General features: G+C 44.6%; 2 protein-coding genes across 4 annotated transcripts in view; one reads left to right on the top strand and one right to left on the bottom strand.

Annotated features, from left to right (window-relative positions):
- TMEM59 (transmembrane protein 59) lies at positions 1 to 24,964 on the bottom strand. Of its 3 annotated transcripts, none has more exons than XM_040978511.1 (8): positions 24,713 to 24,964; positions 17,566 to 17,671; positions 16,663 to 16,757; positions 13,369 to 13,521; positions 12,433 to 12,514; positions 10,795 to 10,876; positions 8,387 to 8,495; positions 1 to 303 (listed from the first exon to the last, which is right to left on the bottom strand). In XM_040978511.1, exons 1-8 carry the CDS (start codon positions 24,899 to 24,901, stop codon positions 148 to 150), a joined length of 972 nt encoding a protein of 323 aa, XP_040834445.1. In that variant the 5' UTR covers positions 24,902 to 24,964; the 3' UTR covers positions 1 to 147. The 3 variants fall into 3 exon arrangements, with proteins under 3 accessions (XP_040834445.1, XP_040834444.1, XP_040834446.1); XM_040978510.1 differs by having other exon boundaries at positions 10,795 to 10,879; positions 24,713 to 24,947; XM_040978512.1 differs by lacking the exons at positions 16,663 to 16,757; positions 17,566 to 17,671 and having other exon boundaries at positions 10,795 to 10,879; positions 24,713 to 24,949.
- The window catches only part of TCEANC2 (transcription elongation factor A N-terminal and central domain containing 2), a 58,451-nt gene continuing 57,715 nt past the window's right edge, over positions 24,229 to 24,964 (top strand). Inside the window, exon 1 of the mRNA XM_040978514.1 lies at positions 24,229 to 24,350. The gene's annotated coding sequence lies outside the window, so the exon portion shown is untranslated. The remainder of the gene's footprint in view (positions 24,351 to 24,964) is intronic.

Genomic DNA, 24,964 nt, shown 5'->3' with positions numbered 1-24,964 from the left:
TACAGTTTTCATGGATTTGGGTAACTTTATTTGCATTTTGTATTGATTTCTTAAGGCCTATCTCCAATGAAACCATCTTAAAAAGCTCTATGAAGAATGGAAACTTTGATGTCAATTCAGCTGTTCTTAAAAAAAAAAAAAAGCAGCTTAGATCTCTGACTGGGCGAGGTTCACCTTCGCGGGGAGAGGCCCTGCCTCCTCATGATCTTCAGTCTTAGTTCGCATGAGCACGAGAGAAGAGGCTGGATATCGAGTTAGCTTTTGTTCATTCACAAATTCCAAGTCACCATAAATACTCAGTTTCTGCCAAAAAAAAAAAGCAAAATATATTAGCAATTTGACAATTAGGAATCTCTTTAAGTTAGTCTTCAAAGAACAATTCAAAGTTTTCTCTCTCTTTTTTAAATTTTGTCTATGGAGGACAGTTGATCTTGAGTCTGCAGGGAACAGAGCGGCCCAGGAACCTCCCCTAGAATGCACGCACTGACGCAGGCGTCCGAGAGATGCCCTAAGTGATCAAGCCCTTTATGGTCGCACTTCTCCTACTGAGTAGTAAAAGGATTCACTATTGATTAAACACAAGAATATCACATCTTTCTGAAAGAATATCACATCTTTCTGAATGTATTAAGAGCTCTACTGCCTCTCTCCCCGGCCCCTCTCTATTTAACTCTGCCTTTCAAATAAATAAAAATAAATCTTTAACAAGTTTACCACCAAGTATTCTGGGAAAAAACACATGACTTAAGATGGTATTCCAGCAACATCCCTGAAACAAAAAAAATACAGAAAACAAGAGACAGCAAGAGCTGAGATGACTTAGAAAATGGGAGGGAAGTTCCAACAAAACAAATAGATCCACAACCGGAGGGATGCAAATTCTCCTGGGAAAACATTAAAGAACTCAGGTTTATGCTTTTGTTACATTGACTCTAGTCACTGTGCTTGGTTCTACTTGTGAGCATCTGCGTAGTCACAGAACTCTAAACCCAAACTCATTTTAATTTTTCAAATCAACCCAAAAAGCATGGGAGTAAAAAGCGAGCACTTTATTTTACTGTTGAGAATTACAGGAGCTAATGAAAGCAGAGTACAGGAAGGAAGCAATGGGGACCTGCGCAGTGGTGCAGTACGTAAAGCCATCTCCTGAGGTGCAGGCATCCCATGTTGGTGCTGGTTTTAGTCTCACTGCTCCACTCAAAATCCAGTTCCTTGTTAACACACTTGGTTGTAGCATTGGGTCCCTGCACCCAGGTGGGAGGCCGGAGGAAGCCCTGAGCGCCTGGCTTTGGACCAGCCTCTGCAGCCACTTCGGCAGTAAACCAGGGCATGGAGGGGCCCTGTTTCTGTCTCTCCTGGCTTCAGCTTATTTCAAGTAAATAAATATTGAGAAAGAAAGCAATGATAATTTCATAAAGCAATCATGAAAAGTACACAAATATTTTTATACATATGAGCAGGAACAGGATGCCTGACAAAAGTACTGGTTAGTGATGAATATCTGTAACCATAAGGATTGAAGATTTAGGATTGAGCATTTCCAGTTTTCACTGTGAGATTTGGAGTATTCCATAGGTGTTTTCTTCTTGAGGGATGGCTAAGAAATAACTCATCCGTGTATGTGAGGGGTCAGAAATCAGGAAAATCCACCAGCTCTAAACAGACTGAGAATAAAATGCTTGAGTTGTTTTAAGCTGGGTTAGTTAGCATGGATCACGGATCACTGCCAACTACCACTCAATGGGACACACTAAAGCTAGGGCTGGGGGACCTACCGGGCAGGGCTAGGTCACAGCAACCTCGGTGAGAGTTAGAACAGGGTATGGATGTTAGGCTGGTCCACGACACTGACTAGCATGCAAGAGAATCAGGTCTGGAGACTGATTCTGTGGGAGATATGTGGGTCCATCCATGTGAACTGTAATTTCTGCTGGCTTGCTTAAGAGCTGGAGTAGTGACAGGCTGAGCCAAGCATCACCAGAGAACCCTAAGGCACTCTTGGGTACTGGGGCTGGGAACAGGCTGGACTGGTCCAGGCTGCAGCACCTGCAGGGGCACACAAAAATGGTGTGTGGGGCAAGTCAAGCCACAACATCCATCAGCTCATAAAAAGGCCAAGATGGAGGGTGATGAAACTTGGGAAACTCCCCCTAGTGGGCTGTAGCTCCTGCTGGTGAGCATGTGATTCAAGCCTAGGTGTTGGTCAGGCCAGGCAAGGTAGCTCTACCTGCTGGCAAGTGTGGGGGTCCAATCTGGAGGAGGGTGGACTGTGCAGAACCAGGCCAACCTTAGACTACTGGCAGGTGCAGGAGATAGGCTGGCGTGCGGGGCGTATCAGGCTAGGCTATCATGCCCAACAATTTGTTAGCCAGGGATGGGAGTAAATTGGGCAGGGCTGGGCAAAACTTGCCAGGAAGAGTTGGAACTAGGGGTAGGGAGGTCAGACCAGACTGCAGCATCCCATGGTAAAGGCCAAGATGGGGTATAGACTGTACTGAGCTGGGTCAGAGCGACCAATGGTACATGCAAGATCTGTGGCTGGAAGCAGGCCTGGTTGGGGAGCTAAGGGGATGCCATAGGTGGGCTCTGGTTTTCACTGGTGAGCATGGGAGCTAGAATGGGGGTGGGGTGGTTATCTGGGCTGGACATGACTGCAGTGTTCCTCGGCATGGGTGTGGACTGAGTTTGAAGTGCACCAGACTGGGCTAGCCTCCAGCACCCGCTGAAGCTTGTGAGAGCCAGGGTGGATGTAGGCTGGGCTGGGCTAGGTCTGCCCCTGCTGACCTATGCAAAAACTGTGTCTGGGCATTGATCAGTTGTGGCTGGACTGTAGCACCCAAAAGTTAAGAACTGGAATGGGTGTGGGCCAGTTGGGCAAGGCCACTGTTCCTGCCAGGACAGGAGGTGGGCCAATCAGGTTGGGTCAAGGACCTACTGGTTTGCGAGAGATCTGCCACTAGTAAGTGACCTAATAGAGTTACTTGGGGAACTTCTCTGTCAGGACACAGTCCCTGCAGGAAGGCTGGGAACAGCTCAGACCAGGCCAGGTTACAATACCAAGAAGTATATGTGTGGGTCAGTCTAGAGGTGGGCCAAGCTGGGACAGTTCACAACACCCACTGGCAGATTTGAGAACCAGGATAGGGTGTAGGATGTGCTGGGTCAAACTACAACACCAGCCAGTTCACATTAGAGTCAAGACTGGGTGGATGGCTGGTTGGAATAAGCTGTAACACCCACCAGCTTGAGCTGGAACTGAGGGAAGCCAGGGCCAGGTTGGCTTATAGTACTAGGCAGCAAATGCCAAGGCGAGGTGGGCCATGCCAGACTTGGCCACAGGATCTACCAGCACATGCGAGAGCTAGGGCAGAGGGAGGAGGGTACAAGGCTGGTAGGGGGCTGAAGATCTTCAGCTAAGCCACTGCCACCAGTAGTGATCATGAGAGCTGGAACTGGAGGTAGACCAGGCTAGGCAGGCACAACACCTGTTGGCCTACGTGTGAACCAGGTTACGGGGAGAACAAAGCTGGGTTAAGTGACTGTATCCATTGGTGCATGCATGAGCCGGGTTGGTTGGGCTTCACAGCATCATGAACTGGCAAGTAGTGGGACTGGGGATAAATTTTGTCAAGCTAGAACTACAGAATAACCTGGAAAGTGTAAGATCCAGGACTCGGAGTGGGTTCAGGGCTAAGGGTGGTCCTGGTTAGACAGGCGGTGGAACCTGCTGGCATGATTGTGGGCTAGATGGTGGGGTTGGTTGGATTGAGCTAGGTTTTAATGCCCACTGACATGTACAAGAGCTGAATGGGATGTGGGATACACTGGACCAGTCTGCTGTATACTGGAATGCACAGGAACCAGGGCTGGAGTTCCAGAGACGTATAGGAAATTAGTATTTAGAAAGAATGTAACAGCGGCCAACAGGGCCCCAAGTACGCTGTGTATGCTTCTTGATTTACGATCACAGGGGCTGGGAGACAAAGGGGGAATATGCATTCCCCCCAAAGAAAGCAAAAATACAGGGAGAAGGGTCCGGCACAGTGGCCTAGCAGCCAAAGTCCTTGCCTTTAATGCGCCCCAGGATCCCAAATGGGAGCCAGTTCTAATCCCAGCAGCCCTGCTTCCCATCCAGCTTCCTGCTTGTAGCCTGAGAAAGCAGTCAAGCCAAAGCCTTGAAATCCTGTACCTGTGTGGGAGACCTGGAGGAAGTTCCTGGCTCCTGGCTTTGGATCGGCATAGTATCAGCCATTGCGCTCACTTGGGGAGTGAATCATCGGACGGAAGATCTTCCTCTCTGTCTCTCCTCCTCTCTGTATATCTGACTTTGCAATGAAAATAAATAAATGTTTAAAAACAAAAAAAAGGGGGAGAAAATCTATAAATAAAGTTATATAATCAAAACAACTCATCACAGCAGAAACACATCTAAAAGAGAAAGCTGAAGACTCCTTTGAAAAGGCAGGAGAGATCGCAGGTCTACAAGCTCCAACCCTCAGCACCACAGGAGCACTGCCATGCGTGAGCAACTTCCAAGAGGGGCCTCTTTCCTGAGTCAAGTCAGGAGATGGGGGAGCCATCAACTTCTCATCCAGAACTCTTTGCATAAGACAGTTTTGAGCATCCCAACTCAAATGCAGAGCCATGTGGTCTCAGGGAATGTGTGTCTTCCCAGCGTCAGACAGGGCGCCAGAGGACTGGCTTCTGCTGGGAGGCGTCTAACCATGATTCCAGGTTAACCAGAGAGGCTTCAGAGCAAACGCTTTTCCGTGAGGCTGTCTCCGGTCCCGTCCCAGCACTTCCTGGGATATGGGGTACACCAGTTCATGACAAACCCTCCCTCGGTAAAGCTCCTTCTCCCTCCAAGTGGAGGAGGTTAATGGCAGCCCCACACGTCCCCATGAGGCCTAAACGAGCTAACTTAGAAAGGGGCTCTGTGAGGAGTCGAGACAGAAAGAACTCAGGTTGCAGTGAATCTATCAAGCCAAATCTCACTGCAAGGCTGCCGCTAAGTCTACCGCGGTCTACGTGCATCCTTCTTTTACAAGGGGCATCCTGGGAATAAGGAGAAGAAATAGGAATACAAGAAAGGGAATAAAATGTCACAGGTTGTGGGTGGTCAACAAGATTTATCCCCATGGGTCTGTTACCAAGACAAAGTGGACTACGTGAGGCAGCTCACGGGGAAGTTGTGGAAGCTGCATATAGCTTGTTCCATCAGGAACAACAGAATGATTAAATGATGGACATTAGGGAACAGATCAAGTAATGTAGCAAGAGAATCACATCAGTACATTCATATCATAAAAGAGGAATTCTGTAGTATTCTTCCCAACTACCAAAATTCAAAGTTCCTATGATCCAGTCCAACTGGAACCATTTGCTTTAACAGCTAATGTAAGGGCCCAGCACAGTAGCTTAGTGGCTAAAGTCCTCGTCTAGCATGCACTGGGATCCCATTCAGGTGCCAGTTCTAATGCTGGCTGCTCTGCTTCCCATTCAGCTCCCTGCTTGTGGTGTGGGAAAGCAGTCAAGGACTAAGGGCTTGGGACCCTGCACCCATGTGGGAGACCTGGAAGAGGCTTCCGTCTCATGGTTCCTGATTGGCACAGTTCTGGCTGTTGCAGCCACTTGGGAAGTGCATCACTGGATGGAAGATCTTCCTGTTTCTAATCTCTGTATATCTTCCTAATAAAAATAAATAAATCTTAAAAAAAAAAAGTGCTAATGTAAGTCCATTAACTTCCCAAGCAGTTTATTCTTGTCTGCCCTCCTCCCTTCTAGCTTGTATCTTGGCACCCAGGAGGACCTCTACTACATACAAGTCTTACTAACAATCCCCGCACAGTGTTTTCCACAACACTGTATACAACTCTTTTTTAAAGAAATTTATTTTTTAATTGGAAAGTCAGATATACAGAGGGGAGGAAATACAGTGAGGAAGATCTTCCATCCATTGATTCACTCTCCATTAGAGACAAGTGGCTGCAACGGCCAGAACTGAGCCAATCTGAAGTCAGGGACCAGGAGCCTCTTTCAGGTCTCCCATGCGGGTGCAGGATCCCAAGGCTTTGAGGCCATCCTTAACTGCCTTCCCAGGCCACAAGCAGGGAGCTGGATAGGAAGTGGAGGTGCCGGGATTAGAACCAGCATCCATATGGGATCCTGACACATTCAAGGCAAAGACTTTAGCCACTAGGCTACTGTGCCAGGCCCTGTATATACAACTCTTACAATTAACTTTGGCAGTCATAGGTAAGATGGCACATTGTCAAAGCAAATGGGTTTCGGGGGTTGGTGTTGTGGCACAGCACAGTGAGCTGGTGCCCACGATGCTGGTATCCCATGTGAGCATGGTTCGAATACTGGCTGTTCTATTTCCAATCCAGCCCTCTGCTAAAGTGGCAGATGATGACCAAAGTGTTTGGACCTCTGCCACTCTTGTCAAAGGCACAGATGCAGTCCCAAGCTCCTGGCTTCATTGTGGCCATCTGGGGAGTGAACCAGCGAAGATCTTGTTCTGTTTTTCCTTCAGGTTAACTCTGTCTGTAACAGGAAGTTTGCTAAAAAAAAAAAAAGCACACACATAAAACTCCCAAATACTGTTACTTCATAAGGAAGAGCAGGGCACATTGTACTGGAATCTTTCCCGATCGCTGGTGCTGGAGACTGAAGTCAAACTGCGGGCAACGGTCCATGAATGTGCACAGGTCCAAGGCCACGGTGAAGGCCTTGGGTAGGGCCCACAGCTGGGTAATCATCCAAGGCCACAGGCGGGTGCTTCTGAGAGTCACGCTGTCACTTCCTGATCATCAAGCAGTTGCTGGTTAGCAGGAATGTGAGCTGTGTTTATCAAAACTTGTGCCACATCAATCCCTGTAATTTGAATACTCAAATAATTCAATAAAAAAAAAAATTGAGGCAGCAAGCCTTTTGGGTCAGCCTCCTTTCCTTAGAAAAGGGAAGCGGGCCTTTGCTGCTAGCCTTTTAATAACCTTTTCCTGTGTGTGTTTCTTTTTTTCTTTTCTTTATATCATAAAGGCAGATTTATAAAGAGAAGCAGAGACAGAGAGAAAGATCTTCCATCTGCAGGTTCAATCCTCAAAAGGCTACAATGGCAGGAGCTCAGTCCATCTGAAGCCAGGAGCCAGGAACCTCTTCTGGGTCTCCCACGTGGGTTCAGTGTCCCAAGGATTTGAGCCATCCTCTGCTGTTCTCACAAGGCCATAAGCAGAGAGCAGGACTGGAGAACGAGAAGTAGTGTAGCTGGGACATGAGTCAGCACCCATATGGGGCAGTGGTGCTTGCAAGTAGACGATCAGTTGAATCGTCATGCCGGTCTCAGGTTTATTTTCTTAGTTGTACACCGTGTCCCTCCCCACTGTGGTCATTTCGCAATGGGAAGCAATACTGCCTTTCAAATAAATCCTTTTTTTTTTAATGAACTTCATTCTAGCCTCAATACTTTCAAAGCCATGTGGCTTCAGGAGGGTTACTTAGATGTTTGAAGCCGCCTTACGCATTTACAAAGCAGACAATAAAATCTGCTGTAGAATATTGTTGGACACTGGACCGATATATACAATCTGTGAAAACAGGTTGTAAATTCGACGAAGTAGGAAAATGTTACTTTCTGCCATTATTTTGTCCAGTCTCTGGATGACTATCACCTTCATAAAAATCATTAAGCATAATAGTATCTTAATCACTGTTTACATCTGAATCTTATTTATCTTCATAGTTTGTTAGGAAGACTGCTGTTCAAGCAACATGCTAGGCGCAGGCCAACTTACAATGATTTAGTTCCCTTTCTTCTTCTTTCTGTGGCAATGTTAGACAACAGATCTATCCCATATTAAGCTATACAGCTGACTTTTCCTGAAGCTAGATTGAATTACTGAAACACGAACCTGTGCCCGGCTCTGTCTTGGGACAGTTCTATTGTAATCACTGAGTCACAACCATTTCCCTCTCCACAGGTGAGATACCACAGCCTAACAACTCAAAGCCCCTCGCAGGCCGGGCTGCTTCTGTAGCAGTGGTTACTCCTTAACGCTCGTGGGAATTATTTTAAGGTTTTAAGTGGTCCTGGCAGTTCTACTCTCCTAAGTTCCATCTCAGAAACAGACGCCACCACGTTCAGCTCTTCTCACAAAAGCAAGACAAAGGTGGTCAACAGTTACATCACGACGGCAGCCAGCATTACAGAACTGTGGACTGGATATTCCTGTACGGTTAACTGCTCATTTCTACGTGTGCCAACCCAATGACTTTAAAACCACATCTTCTCTTATTCCACCGGCAGAAAGGCCTTGTTTTGTTAGTTAAACAAACAGGGCATTTAAAGGTCAGCCCTGAATGGCCCGAGGGTCAGCAGTACACTTACCTCAGAAGGGACATACTGCTCCACAGCCGTAGCAACGGTAGCACAGCAGATCCAGAGTAGCACCATCACTGACAAGACTAGAGTTGTGGTTAAAATCCACCCAGAGTTACTGCAAAAAAAAAATCAAGAGTCAGTAGCATCAACATTTCACGCTGTAATCAGGAGGTTCTTAAAAACTGAATGCAGGGCCTGGCGTGGTAGCCTAGCGGCTGACATCCTTGCCTTGCACACACCAGGATCCCATGTGGACACTGGTTCATGTCCTGGTTACCCTGCTTCTCATCCAGCTCTCTGCTTATGGCCTGGGAAAGCAGTCGAGGACGGCCCAAAGTCTTGGGGCCCTACACCTGCATGGAAGACCCAGAAGAAGTTCCGGGTTCCTGGCTTCGGATCAGCTCATCTCCAGCCATTGTGGTCACTTGGGGAATGAAACAATGGATGGAAGATCTTTCTCTGTATATTTGACTTTCCAATGAAAAAGACAAAAGACAAAACTAAATGCAATCAATGTTGCCTACTTAGTAATAAAAACCCTGTACTATTTAGAAAACATTAACACAGAAGGAGAAACTAACAGCTGTTATATTAGGGCGCTATGATATTCATTCCTCCATTTCTTTTTTTGTTTTTAATGATTTATTTATTTTCATTGCAAAGTCAGATATACAGAGAGGAGGAGAGACAGAGAGGAAGATCTTCTGTCCAATGATTCATTCCCCAAGTGAGCGCAATGGCCGATGCTATGCTGATCCGAAGCCAGGAGCCAGGAACTTCTTCCAGGTATCCCACGCGGGTGCAGGGTCCCAAGGCTTTCGGCTGTCCTTGACTGCTTTCTCAGGCCACAGGCAGGGAGCTGGATGGGAAGTGGAGCTGCTGGGATTAGAACCGGCGCCCATATGGGATCCTGGGGCGTTCAAGGCGAGGACTTTAGCCGCTAGGCCACACAGCCAGGCCCTCATTCCTCCATTTCTAAAGTTTCTGTAACATGGTTGCATCATTTAAAAAATAAAAAGCAGGGCCTGGCAGGGTGGCTCAACAGGGTAATCCTCCACCTTGTAGTGTTGGCATTCCATATGGGTGCCAGTTCTAGCCCAGGCTGTTCTACTTCCTACCCAGGTACCTGCTTGTGGCTTGGAAAAGCAGTGGAGGAAAGCCCACTGCCTTGGGACCCTGCATCCACATGGGAGAATCAGAGGGAGAGCCTGGCTCCTGGCTCCAGCTTTGCATCAGCTGTGCTCTAGTCATTTGGGGAGTGATTTCAGCAGATGAAAGATCTCTCTCCTCTAATTCTGCCTTATTTTTCAGATCTCTGCTCATCAAACTCTGCCTAGTAAAATGTCCACTCACCACATGCAGCCACTCCCTTGGTTTGCCAACATGTGGAAATGATGGGAATGCAATATGCAGTCATTGCCTCCTAGCAAAGGGTGGACACTGGGGAGTGAATCAATGGATGGAAGATCTTCCTCTCTGTCTCTCCTCCTCTTTATATATCTGACTTTCCAATAAAAATAAATCAATACATTTTTAGAAAAAAAATGTACTGTGCATTTCAAATCTCTAGAGCATTTTTACCACAAACAATGAATGTTAGAGGTATTAGATATGCTAAAAACAATTATCCTGATTCGATCATTTCATCATATTGGCCAAACACCCTATTTGGGGTTGACACTATGACACAGCAGGTAAAGCCTCTGCCTACTGTACCAGCACCCCATATGGTGTTAATTTGTGTGCTGGTTGCTCTGCTTACGATCCAGTTCCCTGCTAATGACCTGAGAAAAGCAGCAGCAGATGGCCCAAGTGTTGGCCCTATGTTCCCATGCAGGTATGAGCTTCCTGCTTTCCGCCTAGCTCAGTGTTGGCCAGTGCACCTACTGGGGAGTGAGCCGCAGATGAAAGGAGCTCCATGGCTTGGTGTTTATTCTGAGTTTCAGGTAAATAAATAAGTACATCTTTAAAAAGGAAAGTCACATTGTAGTCTGTAAAAAAGTAGCCAGCACATACCTTTTAAGCAAACTAAAATGTTCAAAACTAAGTTTCAAGGCCAAAATTAAACACTTTCATTTTTTAACTTAGAGGCTTAAAGAAAGAGCTCCCATCCATTGGTTCACTTCTCCAAATGCTCTCCACAGCCCAGCTGTGAGCAGAGAGTTGAGAATTTGCCCCAGGCTCCCACATAGGTGGCAGGAATCCAATCACTGAGGCCACCACCGCTGCTTCCCAGAGTCTGGCATCGGTGGCAAAGCGGAGTCAGAATCCAGAACCAGGTATTGATCCCAGGTACTGTATGTCTGCCCGGTTTTTCACTCTTGAGCAGAGAATGCAATTTCAAGATAATAAAAAGGAATGTTAACTTTGAGACACAGATTTTATCTCCTACAAATATCAAATGAAATACATACAGAGAGAGGCATCTGAAAAAACCATCACTCTGTTCATCTTCAAGGTAGTTCCTGTGTAATTCTGAATTTCTCATCTGCAGATCTGCTGAAATAAAAAGGTAAAAGTTTTATAATATTCTAAAAGCTAATCTCATGTGATTTACTTATAAATAAAACATATATAACCTCAAGATGGCCAACTGTCATCATAAGTACAATCTGACACATCTTAAACTGCACCTAACTATATCTAGTATGTTGAAAACCAAAAACCAGGGCCCGGCGTGGTAAAATCCTCACCTTGCATACGCTGGAATCCCATATCGGTGCTGGTTCTTATCCCAGCAGCACCTGCTTGTAGTCTGGGAAAGCATTCAAGGACGGCCCAAAGCTTTGGGACCCTGTACGTATGTGGGAGACCTGGAAGAAGCTCCTAGCTCCTGGCTTCGGATTAGCTCAGTTCTGGCCATTGTGGCCAGTTGGGGAGTGAACCAGCAGATGGAAGATCTTTCCTTCTGTCTCTCCTTCTCTCTGTACATCAGACTTTTCAATAAAAATAAATCTTTAAAGCAAAATAAAAAAAACCCCAAGTGCATATGCTACCACAACATGAGTTTTATTTTATTTTCAAATTATTGTCAACACTGATGCAGTTTAATTACATTTGATCTTAGGCAATAAAATTTGGTTTATTCTAATTAAAACAGCCCTTATGTGCTATCATTATTCATGCACCAAAACAATCAAAACTTAAAGTAGCAATTAAAATAAGTGAATTACTGATTTTAAAAAGTTCTGCTTAGTTTATTTTTATGTTCCTGTAAATTAAAATATACATGGCAATAAAATATAATATAAACTTATACTTTTCTGGATAGTTTCACTATTTAGTTGACATATCAGAAAAGACCAGAATATCTGATTAGCCCACACTCAAAGCAACCCATGAAGCAGCTTTCTGAGTGGTAAGTTTCAAAGGATGGGCCCCAGGCAGCAGCATCAGCATCATGGCATCTATTACAAACATAAGCTCATCTGCTCCACTCCGGGGCACAGAGAACTCTGGATTCAAAGCTCTCCAGCTTGTATAGCACATTAAACCCGGAGAACCATTCTGTTTTTTTTAAAGATTTACTTTATGTTTGAAAAGTAGAGTTTGAGAGAGATGGGGGAAGTGAGAGAGAGGTAGAGCGTGAGATGGAGAGAAGGAAAGGATGAGAGAGAGAGCAAAAGAAGAGGAGGGAGGGGATACAGAGGAAGAGAGTCTTCCACCCATTGGTTCACTCTCCAAATGGCACAATGTGCACGACTGGACCAGGTCACACCCAGGAGCTTTTTCCAGGTCTTCCATGTGGGTGGCAGGTACCCAGGTACTTGGGCCATCTTTGGGTACATTCCATGCTACAAGTAGCAAGCTGCATCAGAACTGGAGCAGCCAGGATGTGAACCGGAGCCCACACGGGATATCAGTGTTCCGTGAGGTGATTTTACCCACTATGCCATCCCACTAGCCCCCACTGTTTTAGAAATGATCTGTTCATCTTTTATCACATATTATCTATCAATTCCTATTGTTGTAAAGGCACACACAACCAACTCCACTACAAATAGACTTCACTGCTAATGTTTTTAATCCAAGTTCTTTAAAATAAGACTTACAGGACATTTTGCTTAGAGATGATTCTCTCAAATCTGGAGGCTCCTGCTCCAACTGTGGTGCATACTGAATTTCTGGCTTAGACTAAAATGACAATGAAAGCAATTAAGTCATTTGCACTTCTAAAGCTTTTTAAAGCTTTACATGCATAAACATTTAAACTGAGCTGAGGGTAATGGAAGTACAACATACAAAATAAAACACACCAACCACAACCTATCTTAACTGCAGTTCTTAACATAAGCTAGTGCCTTTACAAGAAACGAAATTTTGGCGTCACCTATTTAGTTAGTTTATCTTCCTGTCCCTGTCCATCAATGACTGTACACTGAGAGTGTGGGTTAAATGCATACCCTATACCAGAAGGGAGCTGAGCATCCTCAGGCTTTGGTATGAGACGGGCATTCTAGGAATCAATCACCCACAGAAATCCAAGGGCAACTGCATACATTAGATGTTATACCAGGGAGCTTTCAAGGAACAGCAGCCATTATTATCATATCAAGTGGTAAATAATATGATAAACAGACAGGAGAAAAGTTCTCTCTAACGATTCTTCAAAAGTTCTTTTATACGACTTAGTATGGAAAATCACTGTGAACAACTAAATATTAGGTCGTGTCACTTTTCTCTAACATCCATGTACTCCATGACTATTTACGTTCATCTTCATTCTTACCTCCTATACTCAAGACTTCATTTCATCAACTTAACCATTCCTTAATTTACAAGACTCAGAAGGGAACCAGGTTTCCAGTGAGCAGAAGGAAGGCTAGCCACATTGTGTCCTCATACTCCACGTTTTCATAAAGGTCAAATGTCATTTGATGACAAGTATTTCTGGCAGGCTGAGCACACACTCTGTAGCACAGTCCTTGCTTAGGATGAACACAATTACATCTGTGGTTGGCACTGAGAAGACTCTGAAGTGTTGTTACCTGGAATATCACTATTTTTCCATCATCAGCCTGAAGGTAAAACGTCCAGGATGAGGTTATAAAGCTCTGTGCAGAGTCCATCATGTCACTCCAGAAGGACCTCACTAGAGTCAGGGGGAACAGCAGATGCATTTTTGGCATCAGAGACATGAGCTTTAAAAAAATATGAGAAATAGATTATTTAAGAGAATATATATATATATTTATTTGTTTAAGAGAAGATTGAGATTCATCAAATCTCTTACTGAGACACAATATACACAACTAAATGACTTGATCAGTTATCTGCATTAGCAAAAATTCTTTTTTTTAAAACATGCAGACAGTAATATAATCACACCTAAAATATTTAAAATAATTTCTTTTAAAGAGCAGAAAACAATATTTGAAAGGCTGAGTTACAAAGAGAGAGGCAGAAGCAGAGACAGACAGAACTTGCATCTGCTGATTCACTCTCCAGATGGTCACAACATCTGTGGCTAATGCCAGGAACTTCACCAAGTCTGCCCCATGGTGGCTGACGTCCAAGCACAGAGTAAATTCTTAATTTTCATGTAAATAACTATGGTAAGTTTAAAATCCAAGATTACTTCAATTTGCCACCAATAATACATATGTGCATGTTTGGACAGACATTAAAATACCTCTGTATTGGGAACTTAGCTATATAACTGGAAGGCAACTGAGTGGCTGAAAGACATGAAGCAGGGTGTGAGGGGAGGGGCACTACGACAGTGTCTGTGACTCTGGTATCCTATATGGGAGGTTGGTTGGGTCTCAGCTGTTCCACTTCCAATCCAGCTTCTTGCTAATGGCTGAGAAAGGTAGTGGAAAAAATGTTTGGGTCCCTGCCACTCACGTGGGAGACCCAGATCCAACTCCTGGCTTGCTTTGGCCTGGTATAGCAACAGCCACTGCGGCTCCTGGGAAGTGAACAGCACACGGAAGATCTCCCTCTGGTTTATGTTGTCCCCCCTCTCTCTAATTCTTTCAAATACAAAATAATTTTTCAAAAAAACCCTTAAGACACAGGGCAGAGGGGGAGATACTTTTTATGATATATTCTTTATGTTTTGAGTTTTATGCCATGTGAATATTTTCTCTAAATATTTAAACTTTTCTAAAAAAGTTTATTTACTTTTATTGGAAAGACAGATTTTTACAGAGAGAGGAGTTATAGAGAGTAAGAGCTTTCATCTGTTGGCTCACTCTCCAAATGGCTGCAACAGCTGGACTGAACCAAACTGAAGTCAGGGGCCAGAAGTCTCTTCCAGATCTCCCTCACAGGTGCAGGGTTCCAAGACTTTAGGATATCCTCTACTGCTTTCCCCGTCCACAAGCAGGGAGCTGGATGGGAAGTGGGGCAGCTGGGACATGAACTGGTGCTAGTTCCCACACACACAGTCCCAGTGTGTGCAAGGCAAGGATTTAGCCACTGGGCCATTGTGCCAGGCCCACATTCCAAATTTAAAACGTTTTTATACAATGTTTGTAGTGTGGAGGAATTTTAAGAGATGGCACAGAAGAGAAAAATCAATGGTGAGACGATCATGATAAGCTGTCTGGATTTCAACTTTTTTTTTTCTCAAAGATTTATTTTAACTGCCTGTAAAGGAGAGAGAAAGATAAGGAAATCTTTCAATTGCGAGGTCATGTCCCATATGGCCACCGCAGTCATGGTTGGGCCAAGAACCAGCAGTTTCATCCAGGTCTTCTACTTGGCTGGCAGGTGTGCAAGCACTTGGACCACACTCTGCTGCTTTCCCAGGGAGCTGAACTGGAAGTAGAGTAGCTGGGACACAAACCAGTGCCCATATGGGATGCCAATGTCCCAGGCAGCAGCTTAGTCTGCTAAGCCACAGCTTTAGTCCCTGGATTGAAACTGCTATGTAATTGTGAGCTTTTGAATCACATAAGACATGAGTATGAGGTAAAATTTAGGAGAAAAAAAAGGTCTGGAATCAGAGTACAGGATTAAGTTAGGGCAATGCAGCAAGGGTGGAGATAAAGGACCCTGAAATATCAATTTCTTGGAGTTTCAGGTTTTCATATGTAAAGTGAGGATAGTATCTTTTTTTTTTTTTAAGATTTAGTTTATTTTTATTGAAAGTCAGATATACAGAGAGGAGGAGAAACAGAGAGAAAGATCTTCTGTCCAATGATTCATTCCCCAAGTGAGAGCAACGCCAGTGCTATGCCGATTTGATGCCAGGAGCCAGGAATTTCCTCCAGGTCTCCCACACAGGTGCAGGGTCCCAAGGCTTTGAGCTATCCTCAACTGCTCTCCCACGCCACAGCAGGGAGCTGGATGGGAAGTGGAGCTGCCAGGATTAGAATCGGCACCCATATGAGATCCTAGCGCATTCAAGGCAAGGACTTTAGCCGCTACGCCACACTGCCAGGTCTGTAAAGTGGGTAAAGTATCTTCACTGAAGGGAAACAAAATGAGATTGTGGATGCATATATAATTTTCAACATTGAAGCATTATGCTAAAATAATTATTCAATTGACTTTTGTATTTGTTTTTTCTTTTTAAAGATTTATTTATTTTTATTACAAAGTCAGATATACAGAGAGAGGAGGAGAGACAGAGAGGAAGATTTTCTGTCTGATGATTCACTCCTCATGTGACCGCGATGGCCAGTGCTGTGCAGCCAGGAGCCAGGAACTTCCTCCAGGTCTCTCACGTGGGGTGCAGGATCCCAAAGCATTGGGCCTTCCTTGACTGCTGGAAGGGAGCTGGATAGAAAGTGGAGCTACCAGGATTAGAACCGGCACTGATATGGGATCCCGTAGCATTCAAGGCGAGGATTTTAGCCATTAGGCCACTGTGCCAGGTCCGACTTTTGTGTTTGTAGATACAATTTTGTTTGCTGAAAACCAACTATAGTGCCTGGCGTGCTGGCGCAACTGGCTAATCCTCCACCTCCAAGTGCTGGGATCCCATATGTCCCGTTGCTCCACTTCCCATCCAGTTCCCTGGAGGCCAGTTCAAAACCTTGGGATCATGTACCCATGTGGGAGACCCAGAAGAAGCTACAGCTTCGTATTGGCTCAGTTTCGGCCATTGTGGTCATTTGGGAAGTGAACCAGTGGATGGAAAATCTTTAGGTCTCTCCTTCTCTCTGTAAATCTGCTTTCTGATAAAAATTAGAAAATCTTAAATACACACACACACACACGTGTGTGAGTACACAAGTGCTAAATAGGATCAAGTGGGTGATAAAAACTTGAAGCGATATGAATCTGTGTCATCCAAGCAGGCAATTTTGAAAGAAAATATTGTTTCCTACTTGTTCTTGTCTCAATTCAGCAAATGGTAGCTGATTCTGGCAACCAAGATGGCAAGCATATTGTTCATCAGACTGGGAATATGCTTCTGTACATGCTGTGAAGAAAAAAAAGTCACATTACGAAAGGGGAGAGGGACAAAAGGATTAGAAAAGGGGTTTGACATTTTATAAACTAATTGTATTCAAAAAGCATTTCATCAATATGAATTTCATATATAAAGATGGCCAGTTTGAAGATGGAACAAAAAAAAAAGGTTGTATTACAGACTAGATGTGAGTCATGACATAGCAACAAGGAAAAGATTCTTCCTACTTCACTGAAAACACTGTCATACGTGGAGAAAACGCGAGTATAGTTTAAAAAGCTAAATATGCACTGTGTCCTGATTACAGGTTTCTTTTTAACAAGCCTGTCGCATTTAGCACAGGTAAGAATAGTGGTTTAACAGATGACAAAGCCTTTGGTTACTTCTTTTACTGGCATGGCCAACAAAGAACAATGCACTATTAAATACTGAGTCAAAGGCTTGATTCAGTAAAAAACCTTGGAGCTAAGTCAACTCAGCTATGACTGAAAGGCTTAGGAAAATTATACTACTTATGAAAAGGTAGGATGAATTATGAGTCGGGTAATCACCACTCTGTTTTCAATACAGAATGCTTGGTTAAACAAAGTTATTCTATCCATAGTGCAGAACAAACACTGTCTTAACAACATGAAACTTGAAGCTCCTTGAAATTTCTAGCACAGCTACTAAAACTCTAACTTCATAATAATTATAATACTGGATAAGTAGTATAAATAGCATGCTTGTTGTTTTATAAGAAAAATAAAAAGCTTAATACAATTCAAAGAAAACACCAATGTTCTATGTGGCTAATGTCATTAGCACAGCATCTCACCAGATTCACATTCCAACTTGGTCCGGTTTAAATCAATCCCATCATCCACGAACTGGCAGATGGAGAAGAGCCTGCAGCCTCTCTGACACGCGTACAACTCCTCTTCCTAGAAAAGCCAACAACAGGCACGATCACCAAAAAACAGTATTTTTTTCTTGGAAAAATCGTTGAAAAGAAAGCAAAGTTAGTACAGTTTATTTTAAACTGTAATCTTATAACTCAAAAAAATTACAGGAGTCAGGTAGAGCTCCAAACCTTTGTTATATATAGAGGTTTCAGTCTTTTATGCAAAGTGATATCAAGAAAAAAAAAAGCCTAGCAAGTAAAAACACCACTGTCTTCCCATACGCTGTGGTCCCAATTTGTGGGGGATACTGAAAATAAAAGTATCTGTGACATAATTAAGACTTTAACAAAGGTAGAAAGTTGTAATAAAGAATTTTAGGTGCCGAGAGCATCCTTCTGCCACAACCAAGCCTTCAGACTTATCAGGTAAGGACCACGACCAGCTTCGAATGGCGACACATAGGCCCTGACCATGTATACATGTATACAAATGTTCATATGGAGCTTTGCTGTAATTCACCTGAAAACAAAACAAGAGCAAGCAGGTGACACACAGGCAGTGCTACTATAACCAGCCAGGATCAAACCCCTCAGGTGACTTTGTGGGCTACTTTACCTATTGACTCTGTTAGCACGTCACAAGAGGAGAGAATACTCATTTCCTTCAAAACTTCCATAATTCTGGAAGACAGGTACTCTAGCACAGTGCTTAGGCACAGAACGTGCTCAATAACCAGTCATGATAATCATAACAGATTTTAAAACTGAGAACCATTGTGGGCATCGCTGCACCCATGTGGGAGATCCATTCAGGATGGACATACAGTTCTTCATTCCTGGGAAACAGTAACTGCTAACTAAGCCTAAAAATGGTATCTTCAACAGCTTTTTTTTAAAAAAAACACACACACATACACACACAGTGGGGCCCAGCACAGTTACCCAGTGGCTAAAGTTCTTGCCTTGCACATGCTGGGATCCCGTATGAGCTCAGGTTCATGTCCCAGCTGCTCCACTTCCCATCTAATTCCCTGCTTGTGGTCTTGCAAAGCAGTTGAGGATGGCCCAAAGCCTTGAGACCCTGCACCCACATGGGAGACTCGGAAGAAGCTCCTGGATCCTGGCTTCAGATTGGCTCAGCTCTGGGCCACTGCGGTCACTTGGGAAGTAAACCAGTGAATAGAAGATCTTTCTCTATATCTCTTTCTCTGTAAATCTGCCTTTCCAATAAAATTAAATCTTAAAAAAAAAATACACACAGTATTTGAAGCCAGCTAGCACATGGGGAAGCACCTCCCCTTACCGTGTGATATATACTGTGTATTAGCTGGCAGGCACTAACAAGGAAGCAGTATGTGCATATACCAGTTAGCAACCAGCATAATAAAGGCATGCATTTCTTTCTAGTAGAAGGGTAAATAAAATTTATACAGCATTAACAATTTCATAGGAAGAGAAGGTTGTGGTGCAATATTTTAAAGATAGCATATTTTGGACCTCAATGTTAACTACTTTAACTGTTAAGGTGAAACCGAAGGTATATTAAAATCAAGATAAACTTTACATCTGAGGACTTTTCTGCAGGCTTTGTATGGGAAGAATTCTCTTTGGAGTATCATTTATTTCCTAATATCGCACAGAGAAAGCATGAGCTTATCAACATGAACTAGACCACATGCCATTTTGCTCTCAGATACTTTGTTTTGTTGAAACAAGCCACTAAACCATCCAACACTATTTAAGAAAACCACAGGGTGTGTTCAGCTCCCTGCTAATGGCCTGGGAAAGCAACAGAGAATAGCCCGCATCCTTGGGTTCCTGCATGTCAGAGACCTAGTGGAAGCTCCTGGTTCCTGGCTTTGAACAGCTGTGGCCACAGCAGCCATTTGGGGAGTGAACCAACAAATGGAAGACTTCTCTCTCAGCAATTTTTTCAAGTAAAACAAATAAATTTTAAAAAAGAAAAAAAATTAGCCCTGGTTTGAGTTGTCTTATTACTTACTCTCTACAATTCTGGGCAGGTTACCAAATCTGAAATTTAGTTTCCTCATTTGTAAAAATTAAGATAATCCTCAAATCACTCTCGACTATTAGGAGGAATATACATTTTCTCTACATAGAATTACCATGGGTATTATTATTTAATGAACACCATATATGTGAGATACCATGCTAACACTTAACACCTTTTGCATTATCTGGCACAAGGTAGATATTCCACCAATAATTCTCAGGAATCAGACCCTTACTTCAAATATTTCATGTTCTATTTCATCACTTCAAGTCTAGTTAAGTATTTCACATGATGGCTCAGGCGATACAAAATATGTCCTCTGAGGGCAGGCCTTGTGCAAGTTAAGCCACCACCTGCAATGCTTGCAAGTGCCAGTTTGAACCTCAGCTTCGATTTGGATCTAGCTTCCTGCAAATGAGAAATCAGTATCTGCTGGCTCGGGTCCTTGGTGGCTGTCACCCACATGGCAGACCCAGAAGGACTTCCAGGCTCCTGGCTCAAGCCTGTTCCAGCCCTGCCTATTGCAGGCATTTGGAGAATGAACCAGCAGATGCAAGATCAATCTCTGTCACTCTTTCAAACAAAGAAAACTTTCTTTTTTAAAGTACCTGCTTTGCTTTAAGGCACAAGGAAATGATGCTTTCTGCTATAATGAATCCCAGTTAAATAATCAGAAAGTCCCTTCCCTTAATGATAACATTTAAAGCTTTTGTACACATTTTTGGGGGCAAGTGAATATTGAGGCAAAGTTTAACGAAGTACAACTAATACGGCAGGCACGTGAGAAGAGAACTGATAGACTATACGTATTTTATTTTTGTCAAAAATTCACTTTTATTTATTTGAAAGGCAGAGTCACAGAGACTAAGGGTCATACAGAAATATCTCACCCACTGGTTCACTCTTCAAATGGCCACAACTTGGTTGGGTTGAAGCCAGGGGCTTCTTCTAGGTCTCCTACCTGGGCGTAGGGGCCTAAGTACGTGGGCCATTTTCTTCCATTTCCCATTAGCAGGGAGCTGGAATGGAAGAGGAATAGCTGGGACTCAAACTGGCACTCACGTGAAATACTGGCATTGCAAATAATGCAACAGCCCCTATATGCCTTTAAAAAAATTTATGTATTTTTATTTGAAGGGCAGATTCAGAGAAACAGATCTGTTGTCAGCTGGTTCACTTCCTAAATGGTCACCAAAGCTAGGGTTTCTTGGAGCATGTCCCACATCCGGGATCTGGGGTGGGTGGGAAACTGGGTGGGTCTTCTCCCTTAATATCCCCTTTTAAACTGAAGGAAACAATATGGAAATAATAGTATTACCCACTCTCCTATAGCCCTTGAAACTTTTTACCCTAGTTAACTATGTAAAGTTGGCAAAAATATAAAAACACAAAAACAAACAAAAAACCCACAAAGCTAGGATTTCTTCCAGTCTCCTAGATGGGCCATCCTCTGCTGTCTTCCCAAACCACAAGCAGGGAGCTCGACTGAAAGAGGAGCTGGGACTAAAATCAGTACCCATATGGGATGCTGGTGCTGAAGGAGATAACTAGCCTTTTGAGCCACCACACAGGATGGGGAGGAGGGTATTATATGCATTTCTTATCATGAGCTAAATTAAACAAATTATTCTCTCATTATTCAATGCTACTAACACTATATACAGCAAACTGGGTTTTGTAATATATAACAGAAGAAATAATGATTGGTGACTGTGTCTTAGGGACTTTGTCAGGACTATCATATGTATTATCTTTAACTTTCACACTGGGTCTGCAAGATGTGAGGTTTTCTTTTTACCTACCAGTGACATGAATAAGTTATGATGGGTTGTTGTGCTGCCGCGGGTACATCAGGATCCCATATGATCACTGGTTTGAGTCCCTGCTACTATGCCTGGGAAAGCAGCAGAAGATGGCTAGAGTGCTTGAGCAGCCTTTGTCCCTCCCCCTGCCCCCAACCTGCCCCTGTGTGGGAGACCCAGATGGAGTCTCAAGTTCCTGGTTCTGTCTGGCTCACCCCCTGCCATGTGGCCATCTGAGGAGTGAACCAGGGGATGGAAGGCCTCTCTTTTCCTTCCTAATTATTTTATCTTAACTTTAAAGGCAGAAATACAGAAAGAAGGGGAAAGGAACATGGGGAGACAGGGAGAGAGGGAGGAAAAGAGAGAGAGTATCTTCCAATTGCCAGTTTGCTGGTTTACTCCCCATTTGACCACAAGTCACAGCTGGGCCAGGAGCCAGGAGTCTGGAGCTTCCTTCCTGGTCTCCCACACCGGTACAGGGTGCAAGCACTTGAACCATCTTTCACTGTCTTTCCAGGCACATGAGCTGGATCCAGCAGTCAGGTCTGGAACTGGCGTCCATATGGAATACCAGAACCACAGGAGGAGACATAGCCTACTCTGACCATGGCCCAAGACCCAAGTTTTCTTTTTTTCTGTAACTCTGATTTTCACATACATCAACTTTTTTTTAAAGATTTTATTTTATTTTCATCGGAAAGGTGGATATACAGAAAGGAGAGACAGAGAGGAAGATCTTCTGTCTGATGATTCACTCCCCAAGTGAGCACAACGGCTGATGCTATGCCGATCCGAAGCCAGGAGCCTCTTCCAGGTCTCCCACGTGGGTGCAGGGTCCCAAAGCTTTGGGCCATCCTCGATTGCCTTTCCGGGCCACAGGCAGGGAGTTGGATGGGAAGTGGGGCCGCCGGGATTAGAACCGGCGCGCATATAGGATCCCGGGCGTGCAAGGCGAGGACCTTAACCACTGTGCCATTGCGCCAGGCCCATACATCAACTTTTATAACAACCAGAAAAATTATTATGAGAAATTATTATCAAGAACATACAGGATGAGCGCAGCTGGAAATGGAATCAGGTTTGTATGGTTCTAGATCCCACACTCCAAAAAATCAACTAGGCTAGCTCTAATTAGCTTTTTTAATCACACAACATGTCACTTGTATTAGATCCCAGGCAAAGTATGCAATTGCATTTCTGAAGACATTTAAAAGATAAAAGAATTTTAAAGTAACTACTTACAAACAGGGAAAGTATTCTAGTTTCTTGCAATACAAAATTAATTCTGAAAAAGAGTCATTAAAATGAGATTTCTACCTGGCAATTACAAATATCAGACCAAGAGAGGCACTATGGACTTGTAAATTCCTCTAACTTGTTATTATACACGCTGCTTTTTCCTGGGCTGCAAAGCACAAAAATTACGGAAATAATGAAGAAAGTATTGTAACACAACTTCATTACGATGAGGCAGCAGTGTTTCTGTCAGTTTTAAGACTGGATTTCTGCCCCACCATGCCTTGTGGGTTACCTTCAGAGCTTGGCAAGGCTGCTGTGAGATTCAGAGATAATGACACGACAAACACTCTCTCACTAACAGATTTAAGTAGAGAATCAGTAAGTTTTAAGACCAGGACAGAGAGGGTGTCAGATGATTCCGAATTCCTGGTAAGAAAAGCTGGAATGAATAAGTAAAAATATTTATAGGTATCACAACAGTTGCAAGAAAACAACAAATATTATCAAAAGGTTCCAGGAAATGTAGAGTCTTTCAAGTAATTTAACTGTTCTCCCAGCATTATGATTCATACTATAAATTTGCTAGGAAAAAAAAATATCATTAAAAAAAGTAACAGATGGGCCTGGCACCATGGCCTAGCTATTAAAGTCCTTGCCTTGAATGGCGCCAGGATCCCATATGGGAGCCAGTTCTAATCCAGGCAGCCCCACTTCCCATCCAACTCCCTGCTTGCGGCCTGGGAAAGCAGTCAAGGAAGGCCCAAAGCCTTGGGACCCTGCACCTGCATGGGAGACCTGGAAGAGCTCCTGGTTCCTGGCTTCAGATTGGTGCAGCACGGGCTGTTGTGGTCACTTGGGGAGTGATTCAATGGATGGAAGATATTTCTGTCCCTCCTCTCTCTATATATATGGCTTTGCAATGAAAATAAATTTTTAAGAAAGTAACAAATGTTAGGAAAACGAAAAATTAAGCCTCAATCCAACTCTCGAGCAAATCAATATTAATGATGTAAGTTTCTTTAAAAAAAAAAACTACAATGCACTTCAGGGGCAATTCTCGTTCAGTCTGAACGATACAACTTATTCTCTCCTGACTCACATAACAGTCTTTGGCAGGGAGAAATGTGGGATAATCCTCATGCAATATGAAATCGAGTGTTAAGCAAAGCAGGGGGAGTGAGAGCATTTGGAACTTCGCAATCAGAGCTTCCGAAAGCAGGCGGCACCACGCTGCTGAATCAACCTCGCTCCAAGCGCCTTCTTAGCCCCTTGCTACTTGGCGAGGGCAGAGGCCCGGCTAAAGCTTAAGCGAAAACCAAGCACCATCAGCAAAAGCTTGTATACGCAAAGGGTGTGTGTGCGGACCCACTCAAATTATATATGGGGAAGGTGTGGGGAGAGTCACAGGGCAATTTAGAAATGTTGAGTAAACATTTCTAGCGAAGCTGAAGAAAACGCCTCCAGAAGGGGGCGAGGAAGGGCGTGTGTAACCGCAGGAAAGGCAGCAGCTTGGCCGGAGGTCGGGGACCGGCCCCTTGCCCCTCTCCCAAGGATGAGAAGCCCTTTCCGGAGGCAGTTATCCCACCAAATTCCCTGCCAACCGGCACTGAATGCAAAGTTCAGAAACCTCGCGGGGGTGGTGGTAGGGCAGCGTCTCCTGCACAGTAAGTCAACAGGGCGGAGAGAGCCCTGCAGGGCGCCTCCCGAGTCCCGGGCCGACGGCTGGACCCGGCTGCTGCGACGTGGAACCCGGACTCCCGGACCCGCTGCGCTCAGTGCACAGCGCCCCACCCCTGCCTGCTCCGGCTCCCGGAGGAACGCGAGCCGTCCCCTCGCCTATCCCTAACTTCCCGTAATTACAGCAGGAACCGGGCGCAGACAGGCTGGCGGAGGGAGAGCGCAGCCGCCCCTGTGGGAGGCCGCATTGTGGGGTGCACTCCACCGCCGGGGTCCCACAGCCCACGCGTAAGCAACGCAGCAAGGGGCGAACAGCAAAGGGTCGTGGCCCGGTTCGGACGGGCCCTACCTTGGGGTAGGTGTGCAGGGGGTAGGTCAGCTGACAGGCTTGGTGGCAAGACGCCGTATCGCCCAAGACCGAATCAAACGCTTCAGCCGAAGCGGTGCCCGAGCCTCCGGCCAGGGTCATGGTGAGGAGAAGCAGCGACAGGAGCCCCCGTTGGGCCCGGACCCAGAGGCTCCCCTTCGGCGCCGCCATTTTCTTCCCCTCAGTCCCAGCGGCTCGGCTTGTTGCTGTTTTCTTTTTAGGGTCTCCTCCTCC

The sequence above is a fragment of the Ochotona curzoniae genome, unplaced genomic scaffold (assembly GCF_017591425.1).
Source record: "Ochotona curzoniae isolate NIBS_2020 unplaced genomic scaffold, NIBS_Ocur_1.0 contig_291, whole genome shotgun sequence".
In the NCBI taxonomy this organism is placed as follows: Eukaryota; Metazoa; Chordata; class Mammalia; order Lagomorpha; family Ochotonidae; genus Ochotona; species Ochotona curzoniae.
Note: the sequence above shows the minus strand (reverse complement) of the source record. Positions and strands in the feature narration are given on the sequence as shown.